Here is an 18,170-nt window from a genome sequence, read left to right as displayed (position 1 = left end):
CAAATGAATGCTTTTCACCCATTTTCAGCACCCAGGACTTGTTTAAACTGGGGCTGTCCCAGCAAAAATAGGACTGTTTTACATGCAACATCCCTCTGCTCCTCCTTCTGCTCTCTGTCAAGCTCAACTGACATGGAAATTGAAAGTGCCAAAGAGTGGGATAGGGAATTTTTACACTCAGGAAATATAGTCACCCTACATACCAATGTAAATACTTTCCTATCAGAAAGAAATATGCATCTCTGGTTTATGTAATGAAACATAACTGGTAATGACAATCTTATGCTCTAGAATGCATTGTCGTATGCTGTTCACTGCTGTAAAGACCTGCTTCATTTACTACTTCTGTCTCTACTATAGGCTAACTTTAAGATGATATTCCTGATGCAGTGTTCGTATGTGCTGAGGCCTGAGTATCCGTAACAATAAAAATTGTGAATGTACATAATGAATCCGTTTCTTTTGTCTACCCCTATTTTAACCCCAAAAGAAAACAATGCCTGAAGTAGCCTGTCATGCACAAAAAATATTCAAAATACAAGCAGTGTCTTCACCCACTTATCACCTTGATGCTAGGAGGATCTCTTTCCCTTCATCATCCCCATGGGAAAGATTTTCTTCATTTTCCATCTCAAAGATAGTGGATGGGACAGAATAAACTCTATTCTCCTTTTTCTTGCCTTCCTCTGGCTGTTTGTGAAGGTGAAAAAAAATTTCAGGGGTCCTTTACTGCCTTCTTTTGTCTCTGGTAGGCAGCACAGCCTCCAGGTTCCAAGAAATTGGCTGAGAAGTCTCCATAATTTCTGACACACCTGTCAAAGTGGGAGGTATGTTAGAGCCATTGTACTGTTGCCTTAAGGAACCACTTGCGGGTCAAAATCCACTGATGGCAGACTGTTTCTTTAGACCACTCAAGTGCAAATAATGCCTTGTTAGAGGCTAGGAAGGGAAAGGTTGAACTGCAGTCATCAGCAGTGATATAGCTGTTCTGTTAATATGTTGACGAAACAAAAAAGATCAGGAAAGTAAACTTTTGAGGACAATTTATTTTATTCACAAGAGCTGTATGTCAAGGATTGAAATGTTTGTATCCAATTACGCAAGAGAACTGGATATTTTCAACGCAGAATACAAAACATATTGAAAGAGGCTAACAGACAATCCATTTGGTTTCTTAACAATGACTGTTAATTTAAAGTAGCTTACAAATTTACAGTAATTTACAATTGATTATTTTAGGTTAATGCTGTATTTAGAATCGCATTTCTCTAGTGTGTGCATTGCTCTCCAGGAAATTGAATACCCAGTGTTCAGTTGTTAGCAATTGTATGCTCAATCCAAGGAATATAACTAGAAACTCGGACATAAACACCAGGTTTTCTGGGCTGGGCACAACCAAGACCCCAAGAGGTGACTCCGTGTTGGATGAATTTATCTTGTTCACGGCAAACTAAAGGTCCCCCACTGTCTCCCTGCAAAGAGAAGAAAAGGGTAATTAATTACCTGTGGTCAAAAATATGCAAGCAGTAACATAAAGGAAGGGGACACAACTCCCCAGTCATGTAAGGCCAACTGCTCATGAGGAAAACATCTGAACGCTAACCTGGGAGGAGCTATACTATCCATGCCTGTTGGTTAATTTAGTCAATCTTATTTGTAGAATCAGAGGATTATGCAAGGGGCAGTTAAAAGCCATTAATCATTAGCCCTATTTTTTCTTCCTCTAGCAACCCTCTGCCCCTTCCCTTTCAGGACATCTCTGCAATTTTTCTACCTTAACCCACTGAAACTTTGATTTCAGAAGTGGGAAGTACTGTTGCTGCTATTACATAGGCCAGTGAGCCATGTATGACTCCTCTGCCTCCCTTTCTGTCCTGGATTCCTCTTCTACAGTAAGACACACAAAGTGAGAGCTAGTGGAAAATGCTTCCAGTACCTGAGCTAGCTCATTTATAGCTAACTCACGTATCTCTACATTGCACTGAGATCTCCAATGTAGGCGTACCCAATGAATGATCTATTTCTCTGCTTTTACCAAGGGAAGAGAAGGGAAAGGAGGAGAAGGCCCTATTCAGGTTTTCAATACTTATGTTTTAAGAACGGGCTATTGAGCCATGATTTCCTGAGCCAAGCTCAGGGAATGGGAAGGAACTTTAGCAGCTTGCTTCTCAGTAACCCAGCTGGATTAAAAAAAAAAGAAGTGTTTCCTACAAGTAGCTGGGAAGAAAGGACAAATGTGAGATTCTGGTCAAATTCTAGAAATTACCTGTTTCTGACCTGCTGTCCCACCAGGTACAAGATAAGCCTAATATAAATATTAATACTGTTTCCTAAAACTCAAGTGCTGAGGGTGTGTGATTGCATATGTCCACTGGGAGGCATCACTGTAATTTCTGCCCTGGCAGGAAGTATTATTGCTGTGGATAGTAGTGGGTGTTTCCTTGGAGCATTGGTATTTGCCTTAAGAGTTCTCTCCAAGACAGTCTTCAGCTTTTTACTGAGAAATGTTCCTATCATATAAGTAGGCCAAGGAGATTTTTAAAGTCTTTGCACATGTTAAAGGAAGTGGGAAACTGGAAATACTTTAGGCCTTAATCCGCTGGGTAAAAAAACCCTTCATAGACATGTGAATGCCCATCAACACCACCAGTTTCCCTACAACAAAAGGGAAATCTACTCAAATGCAGGAGCACATTTTACACCAGGCCAATGATATGATTTTCACAGCAGTCGGCTACCTGGGAGAATGGACAAGTTGGCTATTGCAATGGAGACAGCAATGTAGTGTAGTGTAGACGGACCCAAGCAAACTTTAAAGAGCCAGGTCAGATACCAGAAACAGTGTCATTACACACAACATAGACCGTCAAGAAGCAGGGTGAAGCAGCCCATAGAGTGCAGATCTACCCTATGAAGTATGTCCTCTAGTTTTCATTAATGGATGAGGGAGCAAGGAAGGACTAGACCCAGTAGCATAATGAGGTAGGCAAATGGGAAACGAGCCTGGGTGCCAGAATGATGGCCTCCTGACGTGTCTATGATGCTGTAGCAACTATAGAGCAGCAATAGCTAGGTGCAGGAAGTCTGTGCCACTGCTGTAGCAACAGCCACAGCAACAACTAAGGTCAGGCAGACCACTGTACGCCAGTAGCAGCAGAGGACTTTGAGCCTGGGGGCAAGTAAAACTGACTTCCTCTCCTGGCCCCTGTTCTCTGGCATTTGGTACCCCTCCCTCTGCATGGTTCAACCCAGGAAATGAACTTTGCTAAGTATGTCTCTGACTAAACCCTAAATAAATGTTCAGCGTTTATGTTTCAAGGTGGGAGGACTGAGACATAGTTTTCTAAGGTTAATTCTGAGTCCCTGAATTACATAGAACATATTGTCATTTGCCTTGTGTATGCTTAAAAGCAGTTTTGATATTTCCAGTCTTTTCTTACCTGGCAGCTATCAGTACCACCATCAATATTCCCAGCACAGAGCTCAGTGTTTTTAACTCTATTGTGCAGAAATTCGGGGCGATTGCATATTTTATTCTCAATCACAGGGAAGCCAGTTTCTTTTAGTTTGCCGTCTCCACCAGTACCTTTGCAGATAAAGAGCCAAAGAATTATAAACTGTATTGATAAACCAATGCCTTATCAGCATGAGCAGTGTGGTCCAGTGGGTAGGGAGCTGGCCTGAGAAGGAGTGAGTCCTGGTTCGCTGTAGCCCTGATCCAAAGCCCATTAAGTTAGCAGGAGTTTTTGCAAAGTCATTCCACATCGTTATGTTTGAGTTTCCCCGTCTCTACAATGGAGATAGTAATGATTACTCTCTCTTTCAAGGTGCTTTAAAATAAATTAATGACAAGTAGTTGTTAAATACTTAGTACTGAGAGAGTATTTTCTATGTGCACGTTTTCATTAGGATGAAGCGGCAGGACATTTGATTCAGGACAACAAATTAGCTGGGATTTGTTTAAAAGTCTTTTAAACTACATCAAACCTCATCTTTGGAAAATCTGCGAAGTTCAGAGAACTTGGAAGCCATTCTGATAGTGGGGTATAACATTTTGAACATTCTTCTCTCCGGCTGAATGATCTACAAAACCCCCAAATCCTTAAATCCTTCTGGCTCAAAGCTGGAGCAACGAACCGCTCTTTTTTGAAATGTAAGATTCCCTCCCCCCTCCAACTCCTAACATCCCAGCCAAGTGGGTTTAGACACTTTTGAGGCACTCTTCTGGCTTCACTTGTGGCACTACTATCAGGAGCAGAGTGACAAAACATTTTGTATGATAATTCCAGGGAAGAAAAATATAGTGATGAGTTTGTAATCTGAAGAGATTTCTGAATTTAGATTAAACCCTGAAGTTTGGATCCACATTATTATATTACTATTATAGAGAAGTAAGGCTGGAAGGGGGACCTCAAGAGCTCATCTAGTCCAACCAAGTATCACATCCGAACTTTCCCAAAGTTTGGGTGTGAGGAATAGTTTCAATCCAGCCTTTACGTTCAGTGCATTGTACAGCAAGCGTGCAGCTCTATATAGAGTCTGGATCCATGGCCAGACTTTTCCGAAATGTCAGGTGATCAGATCTTGGTCTTTGGTATCCATCTCTAATTCTGATTTTATTAACTGACACAGTAGAGTTTTCTCTTCCCTTCCTAAAATTGCCTTCCCCATGGTAAAATTCTAAAGTGATGCCATAATGGAACAAGTGCATTAAATGAATCAAACATGGGGGGATGCTGTCATCTTGTGGCCAAACTGTAAAAAATGGATCAGAAAAGAATGGTGGAAGTGGGAGAAGAGAGGGGTTTCTAAGAGGAGGGATATTCTGGCAACCTGGAATGGAAAGGCCATTCTTCACATAGGGGAAAATGTGTTCAGACCACAGTGGGAATCTAGAGAATGGCATTGGGGTAGAACTGAGGGCACAGGATAGAAGATTGTATCAAACAGGGAAATGGGAAAGGTTTGAAAGGGAGGTTGAGGTTTTAACTGAGTGCAGACTTCTAGATTAGATTGCTTGTGAGAGAAAATGAGGACAAGACTAGAAAAGTATCCCTCCAGTTTGCTTCAACACCTACTTTAGGGGAACAGAAAAGCGAATAGACTGGGCAAGGGCAGTTGATTTTTAGATCTGATTCCCCTTTTATTTGTACTTGTTTTAACCAATCAATGTGGGTTTGCATGAGGTGAAGCAAAATGAAATGAACTGCATTGCCCTGCAATAGTTGATTTATGAAAAGTGCATTAATTTGTGTCGTCTCCCCCATGCAAGATGGTTAGGCATTTCAGATGCAGATTGTACAAATCCTATGAAGAGCAGTGAGAGAGTGTGCCTCACCTTGGGTTTCTCCCCAACCAGTTACATAGCATTCGATTCTGCCTCCTATTACTGAATCTGCTTTCGGCAAGCAAGCTGGGATTACGTAGTCATTGATCAATGCAGGACTGAAATAAACAAAAACAAGAGGTAAAACTTATAACATTTCTGTCTCTGATGCTATGGTCTGGCTTCTGTAGGGATGTGGTGCTTGGTGGGCCATGGCCAACACTGTAGAAACTAACTCCCTCCTTCCTCAAGGTAGAAAGAGGCACAAAGCACATGATTTTCCAACTCTGTTGGTGTTCTGCTCCCTCCCACCAGCACCTCACTGGAGCTGCAACAGGGGCTGCAGACAGGCACTTCCTTTTTAGTCTTCCTAAGCCTGTCCTCTCCCTCTCTCAAACTAGGTAACAGGATCAAATGGCTTTTGTTGCTGGGACCTTCCACATCCCAGAAGGCAAGAGCAGGGTTTTCCTAGTGATTCTCAACCAGGATGCTGTGGCTTTCCAAGGTGCTACCAAATCCTTTGAAGGGTGTTGCAAGGTTTTGATGCAATAAGCAGATAAGTGCAAGCTCAGGTTGGTCCCTGCCTAGCTGATCCCCCACCCCACTGTCCAGCCTCTGCAAAGAGGCAAACACTGTAATAGATAAATTAGTTTTTAGAACTGCACGCCACTCAATTCACAAATTTATGGAAGGCTGCCTTGAGAGATGCCTGGTGTCCAAATAAGAGGTGTCTCAAGTCCAAAAAGGTTGAGAACCACTGGTCTAGCCTAACATATATATTAGCATACAGTCACTTCTACACCATCTGCCATTTGTAAAATCTACATCCAGATGAATACATTCATGACTCCAATGCAAAAGGGTTTAGGAGGAAAGCTTTGGCTGAAATGATACCTGCTCAACTTCAGCAAGGCAATGTCTGCTGTGCCTGGCCCCTTGAATAACTTTTCAACATCTCGGGTTTGCAGAGATGGATCTCTCTTCACTTCATGGTGAAGTCCAAGGAAGACTTTGTATGAAGCAGGCCTTCGGGACCTGTGAGAAATAATCACATAGGGTGAAGTTACATGTACATATGCAGGGCTTTCACCCCATTTGACTCTACAGCTTTTTCTAGAGAATCATCGATGGATGAGAGTTAGATTAGCCTGCTGTCTTCTACAAAAAGTAAGCTTGAATTTTTTTTTGGATGTTTTGCTCTAATTGTCATCTGTTGCCAAACGGATGCAGTGCTTTCTTGCTGAATCTGTAAACAGGGATCTCCAACATCTCTATTATTCCTCAGAACTTTCCCAAGCAGCAGCCAGGGAAATGAAAGCAATTCCACAGAGTCGTTGAGACTTCTACCAGGGAACAATGAAAGCCACAAGAATTGTCATGGTCTCAGTCTTCTGCTCCAAGATAGGAGCAGCAGCAGAGTCAGATACTAGAGCTATTTAGGAAGCCTTGAAATAAAGAATAAGGTGGGAAGGGCACAACAACCAGGAGGTCAGGAAAAGGGTATAAGTTTGTTGACACAAACTATTTTTGCAGCAGCTGCTATGGTGGGGGATAGACAAAGTAATTGGAGTAGTTGGCCAAATTCATCTGGCTCCAAAGGCTGGATGACTAGTGCAGATCCAGCCCCTGGGCTGGATCAGGCCCTCAGGCATGCTGGATCCAGCTCTTGTGGTGTTCATTCCAGGGCCCACACTGCATGTGACATCCATTCTGCCTGGTCCAGGATCTGCACCACATTCAGCATGGGTCCTGGACCAGGCACCATGTACAGCATGGAACCTGGATTGGCCAGAGCAGGCACTACATGCAGCAAGAGTCCTGGAGCAGCTATGGGGGAAGTGATGTGTGGCAGGATCCTGGGTTCTGTGTGCAGGGCCAATCCGGCATGCACCATGCATGGCCTGTGGTTCTACTCTGAGACCCAGCCCACATGCCAGTATCTGGCCCATGCTCTCTATGTCTGACACCCCTTAAACAGAGCTACAGCTAGCAGGAAATTTGTCAAGCTCATCATGAAAAAGAGTTTATAAATACATTAGAAATAAGAGGAAATCCAAAAAAGTGTAGGTCCCTTACTGAATGGGGAGGGGAAATCTAAAAATAGACAATGTGGAGGAGCATACTGTTCAATACTTTTTTTTTTACTTCAGTCCTCACAAAAAGGCTGGTTGTCAGATGAAGAGTACAATTAATATCAAGGACTGAAGCCCCTACTCTGTCGAGAGTAGGTGGAGAACAAATTAGATATCATTTAGTTAAACTGGTGTTTTCAAATCAGCAGGGCTAGGTAAGGTTTGCCCTAGAGGACTGGAATTTAAAATAACTTTGATAAACTGAAAAATTGTCTAAAATAAATGAACTTCACTAAGTGAAATTCAAAGTACTACATTTAGGAAGGAGCAATAAAATGTACAATCATAAAATGGGAATTGATTGGTTTGGCTGCAGTACTGTGGCAAAGGGTCTGGGGAATTATAATGGAGCGCAAGCTGAATATGAGAAACAAGATCATTTTGTTACAACTCCCCCTACCCCACAGTCCTCATGCTAGAATGTATTTATAAGAGTCTCACATGCAAGTAATGGGAAATGATTCTTCTATTCAGGACTTCTGAGGCTTCAGTTTTGGTCACCACACCTTAAAAGAGTTGTGGACAACCCAGAGAGAGTGCAGATAAGAGCTATGAAAGTGATCAGAGGTCTAGGAAACATGACATATCAGAAAAAGATGGAAGAAGGGAGATTATTTAATATGAAGAGGACTGAAAGGGATTTTATAAAAGTCTTCAAATACAAATAAGAGATTTTTACATAAAGGATAGTGATCCATGCTTCCCTATGTCCATTGGTAAAGGGACAATAAAATGGGTTTAATTTGCAACTAAAGAGATTTAGGCTGGATATTAGGAAGCAGGTTCTAACTGTGAGAGCGATTAAGCATAGGAACAGATTATCCATAAAGGTTATGAAATCTCCATCAATGGACATTTTAAATGTAGGTTAGATAAGCATGGGGTGGGTTTAGACAGGGATGATCTTGTCTAACGGAGAGGGTTGGATTAGAGCAGGGGTGGGCAATTATTTCAGGTGGAGGGCTGCCTACCAAGTTTTGGCAGCCATAGAGGGCCGCATGGGTAGCTGCGCCCCTTGACAGGTGCCCCACCCCCTGGTCGCCATCTTGGGACTGGAAGTGGCACCCCCTAACCCCTGACCTTTGCCTCCAGAAGTCCCTCCCCTTGCCCTCCAGAATTACTCTTTTCAGCAAGGAGTTTTGCCATCTCTTAACCAGAAAAATACCAAATTATATTCCAAATATCAAACATGTACTACAACATTCTTTAATTTCATTTCAAAAAATATTTTTATCCTGATTTACATGTGTTTGTGTAGTATACATAGAAGTGATAGTATAATAGCTTAAAATGAAGTCTTCCTTTGTATATTGTGGGAGGCTGTGGGTGGAAGTGTGGTTATAGGTCTGTGAGTATGTGGGGTGTGTGTGGGGGATTTGTGGGGTGTGGATGTGCGGGGTGTGGGTGGGTATGGGTTTTGTGGGGGGCTGTGAGTGTGAGGAAGTAGAGTGGCTGGGGAGGGTTGTGGCTTGTGTGGAGGGTGACGGTTTGCCTACAGCCAGCCCTCCTCCCCCTGTGGCAGGCAGAGCCCCTGCCAGCACTCCTGCAAGCCTGGGCTCTGTGCTTCTGCCACTCCTGACAGCGGGGCACTGGTGTGGGACTCGTGCTCCCACTTGCTGCCACTTGCCCCCTGTCTGTCACTGGTGCCCTTCTCCTGCCACTTACTCATCCCCTCCTCTTCCCCAGGCCACTCTGGCACCATGTCCCAGCTGTTCCTGAGGTCCCAGCTCTGCAGCTGGGAACCATGTGATGCTGGAGTGTGGAGCGGGGGACGAAATGGCTGTGGCAGATGGAGATAAGGGGCAATGAGCAGGCACACAGAGCAGAGCAACAACCTGGCAGGGAACAGCTCAGGTGGGGCCCAGAGTGGGGCAGAGTGCCTTTGCAGATCTCCATCAGGATCTTTGGTACATAAATACTATCTACATCAGTGATTCTCAACCAGGGTGATATGGCACCATGAGGTATGCAAACAAGATTCAGAAGATAAATCTAGGCATTTCAAATAGGAATCTACAACATTAAAAACATTCTAACCTGCCATGGTCTTTCTGAGTTCTTTGCTCTATTATTTTTGTATTCAAAAAATGAGTGAAAACTAAGAGTTGTCATACTCCAAGGGGTGCTCAAGTCTAACAAGGGCTGCCTGTAATCTAAAATATTTGAGAACCACTAATCTAAATGATAGCTTGATTGCATTGATAAAACTGGAAGCTGTGATTCTTATGACCAGCAAAACCGTGTGATCTGGCCACTAGCTACTGTGTTGTGCATGGAGTTTTGCTTTTTAATGGATACATTATTTAGCAAAGGTTGTCACTTTTACCCATTTTTCCCTCAAAAAGCCTGCTCTAATTTGAAGGAACTATGATGAAGATGAAAAGACCAAACAGATCAGTTAACCACCATCTTGGAGGTACAGCACAAGATGGTCCAGGCAGGGCAAAGAAACATCTTTCCAGAAAAAAACCCACATTGTTTGTCCTTTAATATTTCTACAAAGCTGTAGGAAGCAACTGCTGCCGATTATGATGGAGGCTTACCTTTCTAAGCAGTGAGCAGCAGTAAGAACCCACTGTGGAGCTATCAGAGTGCCACCACAAAAATGTTGTTCAAAACTGGAAGAAAAAGAAGAGACATGAGTTTTGTTGTATGTCATATAGATCATTTCTCCATCACCACTGCAAGGTACAATGCAGGCTTCTAAAAAACTATCAGCCCTTCTTATTTGGAATTATTTTTAGCTTTCACAAGCTTCATTCCACAAATGAAATGAGAAATCTTATACTTTCTGTAGTCTCAGATTATGAAAGAAACAGAGAGGTGTTTTAGGGCTGTGCGAAATAGCACTGTTCCATTTCAACTTGAGTTTCGAGGTTTTGACAGAACAGTGTTTTATTTAGAATTTCATTAAGATTCGAAACCTCTATTCCATTTTGCTTCATTGAAACAGTGATGCTGTTTCAACACTGTTTCAACATTTCACCCATTTGCTATAATGGGGAAGCTCAAAACAGCCCCTCTCATCCGGCAGGCAGATTGGAGCCCAACCCCGGGAGAGCTCGGGGGCTGTGCCATTCCTACCAGGGCTGCGGGCCCAATCTGCCTGCCAGATGAGGGAGGGTAGCTGGATGCTGCCACCTGGGATTGGGGAGCTGCGGAAGGGAACAGAGCCCAATCACTCAGTTCTCCTCCCCAGTGCTACAATTGGGTTGGGGAAATGAACTCAGTCCAGCTGGGCTTGGTTCCCATCCCCGCAGCACTATGATTGGGCAGGGGATGGAAACTCAGCCCAGCTGGGCTGAATTCCTTTCCCCAGCCCAATCGTAGGGCTGGGGAGGGGAACTGAGTGATTGGGCTCAGTTCCCTTCCCCAGCCCCATCACAGAGCTAGGGAGGGGAACTGAGCCCAGGCTCAGTTCTCTTCCCTTGCACTGTGATTGGCTTCCCACAGCCGGACCATGGGAGATGGGGAGAGCCAGGGCTGAACTCCTGGCTGAGCCATGTGAGGCTGTGGAGCTGCTGGGAGCACAGCCCTGGTTCTCCCTTGTCTTCCACCACCTGGCTGCTGGCTACTTCAAAAAACAATAAGTTTTGAAACTTTTGAAATGTGTCGGCTAGCCTCGTTTTGTTTCAAGGCTGTTTTTAAGCCCTTTGTTTCGATTCAATTTCACTGTTTTGAGCTTGAAATGAGTTGAAAAAATGTTGAATAGAAACAGCTGGTGAAATTTCGCACAGGTCTATTTACTATCCATCTGAAATATTGCAAAGTTGTCCCAATTACAAAAGAGAAGTCTGCATTCAGATGGAAACTGTCCCATTTCTTAACCATTTCATTTGTGATGTAATGGGAAAAGGTTGCAAGCTTGCGTAAGTGAGAGTAGGTGGCTTGGACCATAGCATGTTCTTTTTTCCTTGGAGGTAATATTTCTTATGGTGACGGGAGAATTTGGGGGGCATTTTCCCTAGGCCTTTGTTTCTTACTTTTAGATTTCTATATTTACTCACATTTGCTCTTTTAGTGAAAAAATTAAGTACAGCAGTGCATCTATTTTGGGCTTTAATACAGCTCTGATTTCAGCAGAAGTTTTGCCAGTTGGAGAAGAACGGGATTGGATATTGCACTAGAAAGGATGACAGCCCATATGTACACATTTCAAATTGCTGGTTCCAATCCTGAATCTCATTCTCGCACTTCAGGAAACCAACATCTCTTTTTCCCTAACACATTTTAGGCTAGTGGATCTAATCTGTCCTCTAAGTATTTAGCACAAAACAGGAGAGGTTTTGATTGACTAAATTACATTCATTTTCTCAGCACAATCTTCTTAACAGCAACATGAAGTTATACAGCATTTTTTCTTTCACAGATTTTATTATAGAGGTTTAGCACTGGGAAATTTGGGGGTTGGGTTTAAGACCACTCTCCACAGCTCTTAGCTGTACATTGTAACACAAAGAGTGATGCCCTGTCTTTAAAGATGTTGCTAAGGGCCCCCTGGCAGTGAGCTGCTTTATAAAGTTATAATGCAGTGGAGAGTAGTTATACCTTGTCCTGAGACTGATTTGCCAGGGCCAAGAGTGTGGATGTGAAACACACCCACCCACAATCCTTTGAGGACACAGCTTTGGTTTCATTTTGGCTTTTCCACACTCGTATTGAGGAGGAGCTGCAGAATGAAAAAGAAATCAGTCTGAAGAATATTTAAGCAGTTCTTTAGCAGCATTCACAATATATCAGACAAAGGTGGGAGAGAAGATGACTACTTTACAAGTTTTCTAGACCTCCACTGTTTATGCTAGTGAATACACACCAAAGATTGCATAGACATTATTAGGTCACTCTTACCTGAAACCCATAAGAATGTATGTAAGTAATATATTGCTTTCCATATAACAGCACATTAATTTACCTAGAAAAAGTTCTCGGAGAAATATAGCATTTAGATGTCAGTAATCAGGAAATACAATATGCATTAAACTACAATGAGTAAGAAAGAAGGGAAAAAAGAGAGTGAGAAAACACGTTCCCCAAAATTGCTCAATACAGTAAGGTTTTTGCACCCCCTGAAGATTCAGCCATAAAAGGTAACAGTGGCTTTCAAAGTAACAAAACCAATCTGTAGCTTCCTGCAAATAAAATTCAGTCATTGTCCTGGACACATGAACGGTTTCCAATAGTGAAATTTATATCAGTCTTGTACATTGATATAAATTACACCAAGACTCAGACTGAGGAGTTGACCACCTTTCTAAGGCCCCCTTTATACATGCAGGTAAAGGCACAATGGTATCTAATGCACAATTCACACAGTCATGCCTCCTGCCATGGGCAGCTGGTGCCTCCTGAATCTCAGGGGACACTTGCAGAAGCCGCCAATGGCAGCAGCAGCAGGAACGGGACTGGCGAGCACCCACAGAAGCCTTCAGCAGCGGCAGGGGTAGGGCTAGTGAGCACCCACAGAAGCCACCAGCAGTGTTAGGAGCAAGGACAGGGCTGGTGAGCACCCGCAGAAGCTGCCAATGGTGGCGGTGGCAGCCCTGTTTGGGGCATTGGCTCTGCCAATGGTGTTGGCGTCGGCCATTGGGGGGGTACTGGCCCTGTCAAGAGGGCATGTGCACCCCTGTGCACCCCCTAAGAGTCGTCTATGCTGCCATGCCTTATTGCCATGCCTCCTGCCATGCCTGGGCTCCCCCTGCACTGGCAAACTCCCACAGCTGGGAGCTTCATGCACCCCAGTTGAGGGGCTCCCCCCCATACACCCCACACACCCCTGGGGCTGGAGGATCAGGGGTGTAGTGATCTCCTCACCCTGAAGGTGCAGAAAACCCCTGTGGCAGGGGGGATTGCTGTAGGTGTGGGAACCCCTGGGGTGGGAGGATTACTGTGATCCTCTGGCCCTGCTGATTTCCCACACCCCCAAGCCCTAGAGATCACAGGAGCTATGATCTACAGGATCCAGGGGGGTTCCTGAGTGGGAAACCCCTGGGCCCTGGGGATCACAGCTGCCAGGATCCCTAGCGCCTGGGAGTTTTATGCTAGGCATGATTAACCCCTGCCCTGGGACCCTGCACACATGTAAATTAAAACTCCATAGCAAACAGCTTTAAAGTTAGTATTCATTTTGGAGGTAACCTTATAGCTGGCTGGAGTTTTTTAATCACGTGATAGCTTCTTTGAAGGCGTGGCTGGTCTCCAGGTAATTGTGCAATGCCTGTGACATGTAGAGGGGGCTTAAGGGCAATTACTGCAGTAGATGTCATTACAACATCTCACCACTAAGTGGTAGGGAGCCGATAATGTGTACCTTACACAGATGGCTAATTGTAGACATTAAGAAATCAAAGAACACTAAGGGTAAAGGGAGATATAATATTTGAAATGTTTCAAACTAGAATTAGTTTTGAAAAGTTGAAAAAACAGCGCATTTCAGCTGGCAACAGAGGTACACTTCAAACCCATCATGTCCTGCCTGGAGCACTTAAAAAATGTATGCAATGGCATGCTCTTCAGCCCGGGGGTGAGGCAGGGGACTGTTGTGACCCATAGTTCTGCTCTTCTATCCCCACACAGGGTCTGAGGAGCACAACAGATTGCCAGCATGGTTCTGCAGCCCTGACTCCTAGAGTCACCTCCTTCCATAATATTGCTTTAGATGCTTCCAGGGAAGGAAGGAAGCTGGGCTCAGGCTCTCTGGCCTTCCAACTCCAGTGGTTTTGAGGTCTCCTAGTACCAGTGGTCCTGAGTACTCAGAGCCACAGCATCCTGAGTGCCATAAAGTGGGAGCTGCTGTCCCTTCAGCACCTAGGGTTCCTAGAAACTGTGTATGGGGGCACTGCAGTGTGAGATGCCTGAAAGACAAACAGAAGGTGGGATGAAACACTACAAAATAGTACCTGCTCCCCCATAGGTATATTTTTTATCAAGCTTTGCAGCATTTTATCCCACCTCTCTCTGTATGCTACTGTTCTGGAATGTTGCAAATATTGTATCTGTTCACACCCTTGCACTAGTGTAACTCACCCCGGTATATTTCTACTGTTGATTTTTCTAGGAGTAACTTTGTGCCAGATTCAAGTGAGTTACATCAGCAAAGGGCTTTATGCCATCTGTTTGCTTCTCATTTACACCCGCAGAAAGGAAGATTATACCAGTGCAAATAAGGCATGTGCTCTGGGTAACAAGTATTGCTATTTTGACCTTTTTTGTTCAAGGTTCATGCTATATTCTAGTTCCTCCAGATTGCTCTGAACTCTTTGAAAAGGAATTGCTTTTGTATTGTGTGTGAAAAACTCAATTTCCACAGATGTCTCTGTTGCTTAGGACATAAGGACTATGTCAGTTCCAGGAAGAGCTAATTACTGCAGAAGAAAAAGGCACAAAAAATCTAACATATAAATACTACTCTTGAGAAACATATCTATAAAGTGAAGACTCTAAATGTAAAGCAATCCCAGTTCATTTGTTGGGAGACCCAGCATAATAAACCAGGAGAACAGGGGTTTTACAGTTGTGGTACATGTATTTTACACCATCCCTTACTCCACTTGCCTGTTCTGGTCTTTGCTTGGTTAGGGGCATCGATGTGTGGAAAGCATTGTGTGTGCTGCTCACAAGAACACACATGGCAGGTAGAGTGGAGAGAAGCTATCAGTTCTTTGGGGCAGGAATCAACTCTTTGCAGTGACAAACCCTGGCCTCTAGATGATACTGAAATATGATTTAGAAACCCAGCTAATCTAGCGGAGATTGAATGCTGCCCTGTTGTTTAAATTTTAGCCAATTATTATAGGTAGATATGGTATGTAGCTACAGTTTCAAATACAGAACTATAGTTAAAGACTGCTTGGATTGAAAAAACGAAACTACCGATCACAATAGTTTTCAAAAAATGTTAAAAGGGAAGAAAAAATAGTCTTTAAAAGGATAATTACGGCATTTGGGAATTTCACAGTAATCCCAGGCTTTTCTTGGGTCTGTTGTGTAGCACCAAGGGCCATTAATATCTCCATCAGGATTCCTGCAATACTGTAAAAAAATCACAAAAATAAATGAACAATAAAAATCTTGAATATTAAAAAGGGAATAAAGATGCCTTTTTGATATACGTTGTTACAATAATATAAAACTGAATGTTGACAGTTTTTTCCAGGTGCTTTTTCATGGCCTTGTTGATAACTGAGGTTTTTTTATTTTAAAATTCCTTGCTTTCTTTTTCTCAAGACCATTAGAATAATTTAGTGAAACAGCATGTAAGTGGAATGAATGCAAGTCTTCAACCAGGCAAAACTCACACTAAAGAGCCAGGCTGAAGCTCCTGTTCATCTTGTGGACCTCAGGGAAGTGGAATTAAATGTAAAGTGGGTTTTTTCTAAAGCATTAGATGTTTCCCTGACTCAGTAGGTTTAATCATCATTAATTAGGCCAATGCTAAGTACTTTTCAAGATCTCAAGAAGGTGGCAAGGGGCATCTGTGTGATGATTGCAAAGGGTCTTGTGCATCCTAGAACTACACAGAAGCTCTGCAAGTCACTTTGGCATGGCTTGCCAGCACACCTTTATCCCAAACTGCAAATGAGTGCTTTAAATGCCACAATCTGAGCAATATATAAATGCCTTTTACCCCCTCAAACCTCATGCTCACTGTGGACATCCCCTAAGAAGGTTTCCAAATTGGATGAGTATTTTTTTTGGTGTTTTTTTTCTCCCTGAATAATCATACCCAGTGGATTAAAACAAAACCAAAAACGTCATTGGTACATATTTATCTATACAGGCTTTCATTGGCACAGGCATGTTTTAGAAGGCATAACCGGGAGGAAGGTACATTTTGGGGTGTTGGGTATATAGAGAAGATGGCATTATGTTAGAAAACCTTGATCTTTTATGCATTCAGAATGTTACCTCAATGCATTGTGTCACATGGAAAAAGAAATACATCAAACAGGAGCCCACCCTATTGATTTTACTGCACCACATGCTTAATCTACTTTTTGAAGGCTCACATGGAGAAGCTTGGACAGGTTGCATAAGAGTAAGAGCTTACAGAATCAGGTTCTGAAAATGATTTATTGAACTACAGAAATGTCCTTTAATACTTGACAGACGTGTCATTGTGGAAAGGCAAAGGAGCATGAGTTGCCATAACAACTGCTTACATTTTGTTCTAGGCCTGCATGCGGATGGGTCAGTGGAGTAAAATAGTCATGGGTATGTGGTGTCTGAGAACTCCATGCTTGACAAGTCTTGCCACTCCCAGTTTTTGCTACAGTGCCACGATAATCCTTACCATTACCCAGTATGCAGTCTGTTAAAGAAAGAGACAGAAGGAGAGTGATTCTTTCTTTTCCTTTATCACTGGGTCAAATCCAGAGATTGTATCAACAAGTATAAATTGAAAAAATAACTGACAGTGGGATATAATGCACTATATGATACAGTGGACTGGGATATTGTTAGAGGAGGCCAAAATCTTGTTTCAAGATGGCTGGTGATTCAGACAGACATCCATCTATCATTTGCACTTGGGTCAAATTTGGATCCCTTCTTTGTGGCCATGATGCTTAGATTTATTGATTGATTTTAAAAAGGAAAGGTTAAATTCAGTGTCTTCTCGTGACTCTGTGACATGGAACCACACCTAAGCTGGATTCAAAATGTCAGCTGCACTTGGGCAGAGTAATAGTTCTATGGAAGTTCTCTATTGACTCCTCCCAGGCATACCTGTTTGTAAGGCCAGAATTAAAATTTTTACAAGGTCAAAAAATTGAAATGTAAATGCACATTGCCTAGAAAATCATCATCATAATTATCAACAAAATCCCTATCACACCTGCATTTGTCCTTCCGACTATATTATCAAGTTTCTTTCAATATTATAAGGTCACAACACCTTTAAACTCTCTGTTTTCTTGTTCTTTCCTTATGAAAAGTCCTAACTGTATAACTTTTGATACACAATCTCTGTTTTACAAATCTGTAGTACAGCTCAATATACTAAAGATGGGTTATAATTGTCTATTAAAATCTATCATAATGTAGAGTAATTTCTAAAAATCCCAATTTTTTTAATCCACAGTCAGATCTGTAGAACTTTTCCACAAGGATTATATTTTTCTGGTTATTGGATGTGACGAGTCATACCTGTGTCTGAGTCTGTTGTTGTCTGGGTTGGCTTTTGTACAACTGTTTGTGAATCTCCACACCTCTTCAAGTTGCAGAACTCCCATCTCACACTTGGATCAGTGGTGTAACACCATGGGGCTCTATCACCATCTGGATTTCTGCAATAATTCAGCCTCAAGTCCCTACAAAAAAAAATACAGCATATTTCTCTCTATGCCATAGCTCTAAAAGAACTTATGAAAACCTACAAAAGAGATGTGGGTACCTACAGAACACAAATGATATATATTTATTTTATAGCATATACTGCAGAAATCCTTATGCTACCAAATATAATGAAAAATTGTTTATGCTTACAATATTAGCAGAAGGCGCATGGTTCATAATCCATCATAGCTGTGATTATGAGGAATGAGGAAACATAACACAGCATTTGCAGAATATCAACCAAAAATGATGCCCAATATGTCAATTTGCCAAGTAATGCCTGAGATCATAAAATTATTATTTCCTAATTGGCATGAATACATGGATGCAATTATATAAATATAATTTATATATTATATATTATATAAATTATGTAATTA

General features: G+C 42.5%; 1 protein-coding gene across 4 annotated transcripts in view; it reads right to left on the bottom strand.

The window, feature by feature from the left end:
* Positions 1-1,026: 1,026 nt before the first annotated feature.
* The window catches only part of PLG (plasminogen), a 63,540-nt gene continuing 46,396 nt past the window's right edge, over positions 1,027-18,170 (bottom strand). For 2 of the 4 annotated variants that reach the window (XM_019527496.1, XM_019527499.1), the window contains 9 exons: positions 17,602-17,765; positions 16,617-16,765; positions 15,393-15,486; positions 12,007-12,127; positions 10,002-10,076; positions 6,221-6,361; positions 5,339-5,445; positions 3,441-3,586; positions 1,027-1,472 (listed from right to left, as the gene is read on the bottom strand). In XM_019527496.1, coding sequence (XP_019383041.1) covers positions 1,311-1,472; positions 3,441-3,586; positions 5,339-5,445; positions 6,221-6,361; positions 10,002-10,076; positions 12,007-12,127; positions 15,393-15,486; positions 16,617-16,765; positions 17,602-17,765 — 1,159 coding nt within the window. In that variant the 3' untranslated portion in view covers positions 1,027-1,310. Of the gene's footprint in view, positions 1,473-3,440; positions 3,587-5,338; positions 5,446-6,220; positions 6,362-10,001; positions 10,077-12,006; positions 12,128-15,392; positions 15,487-16,616; positions 16,769-17,601; positions 17,766-18,170 lie in introns of all 4 variants that reach the window. The other 2 variants (XM_019527497.1, XM_019527498.1) reach the window with 1 other exon arrangement.

The sequence above is a fragment of the Gavialis gangeticus genome, unplaced genomic scaffold (assembly GCF_001723915.1).
Source record: "Gavialis gangeticus isolate Ggan-Ray unplaced genomic scaffold, GavGan_comp1, whole genome shotgun sequence".
Classification (NCBI taxonomy): Eukaryota; Metazoa; Chordata; order Crocodylia; family Gavialidae; genus Gavialis; species Gavialis gangeticus.
This window is presented reverse-complemented; position numbering and strand designations above follow the sequence as displayed.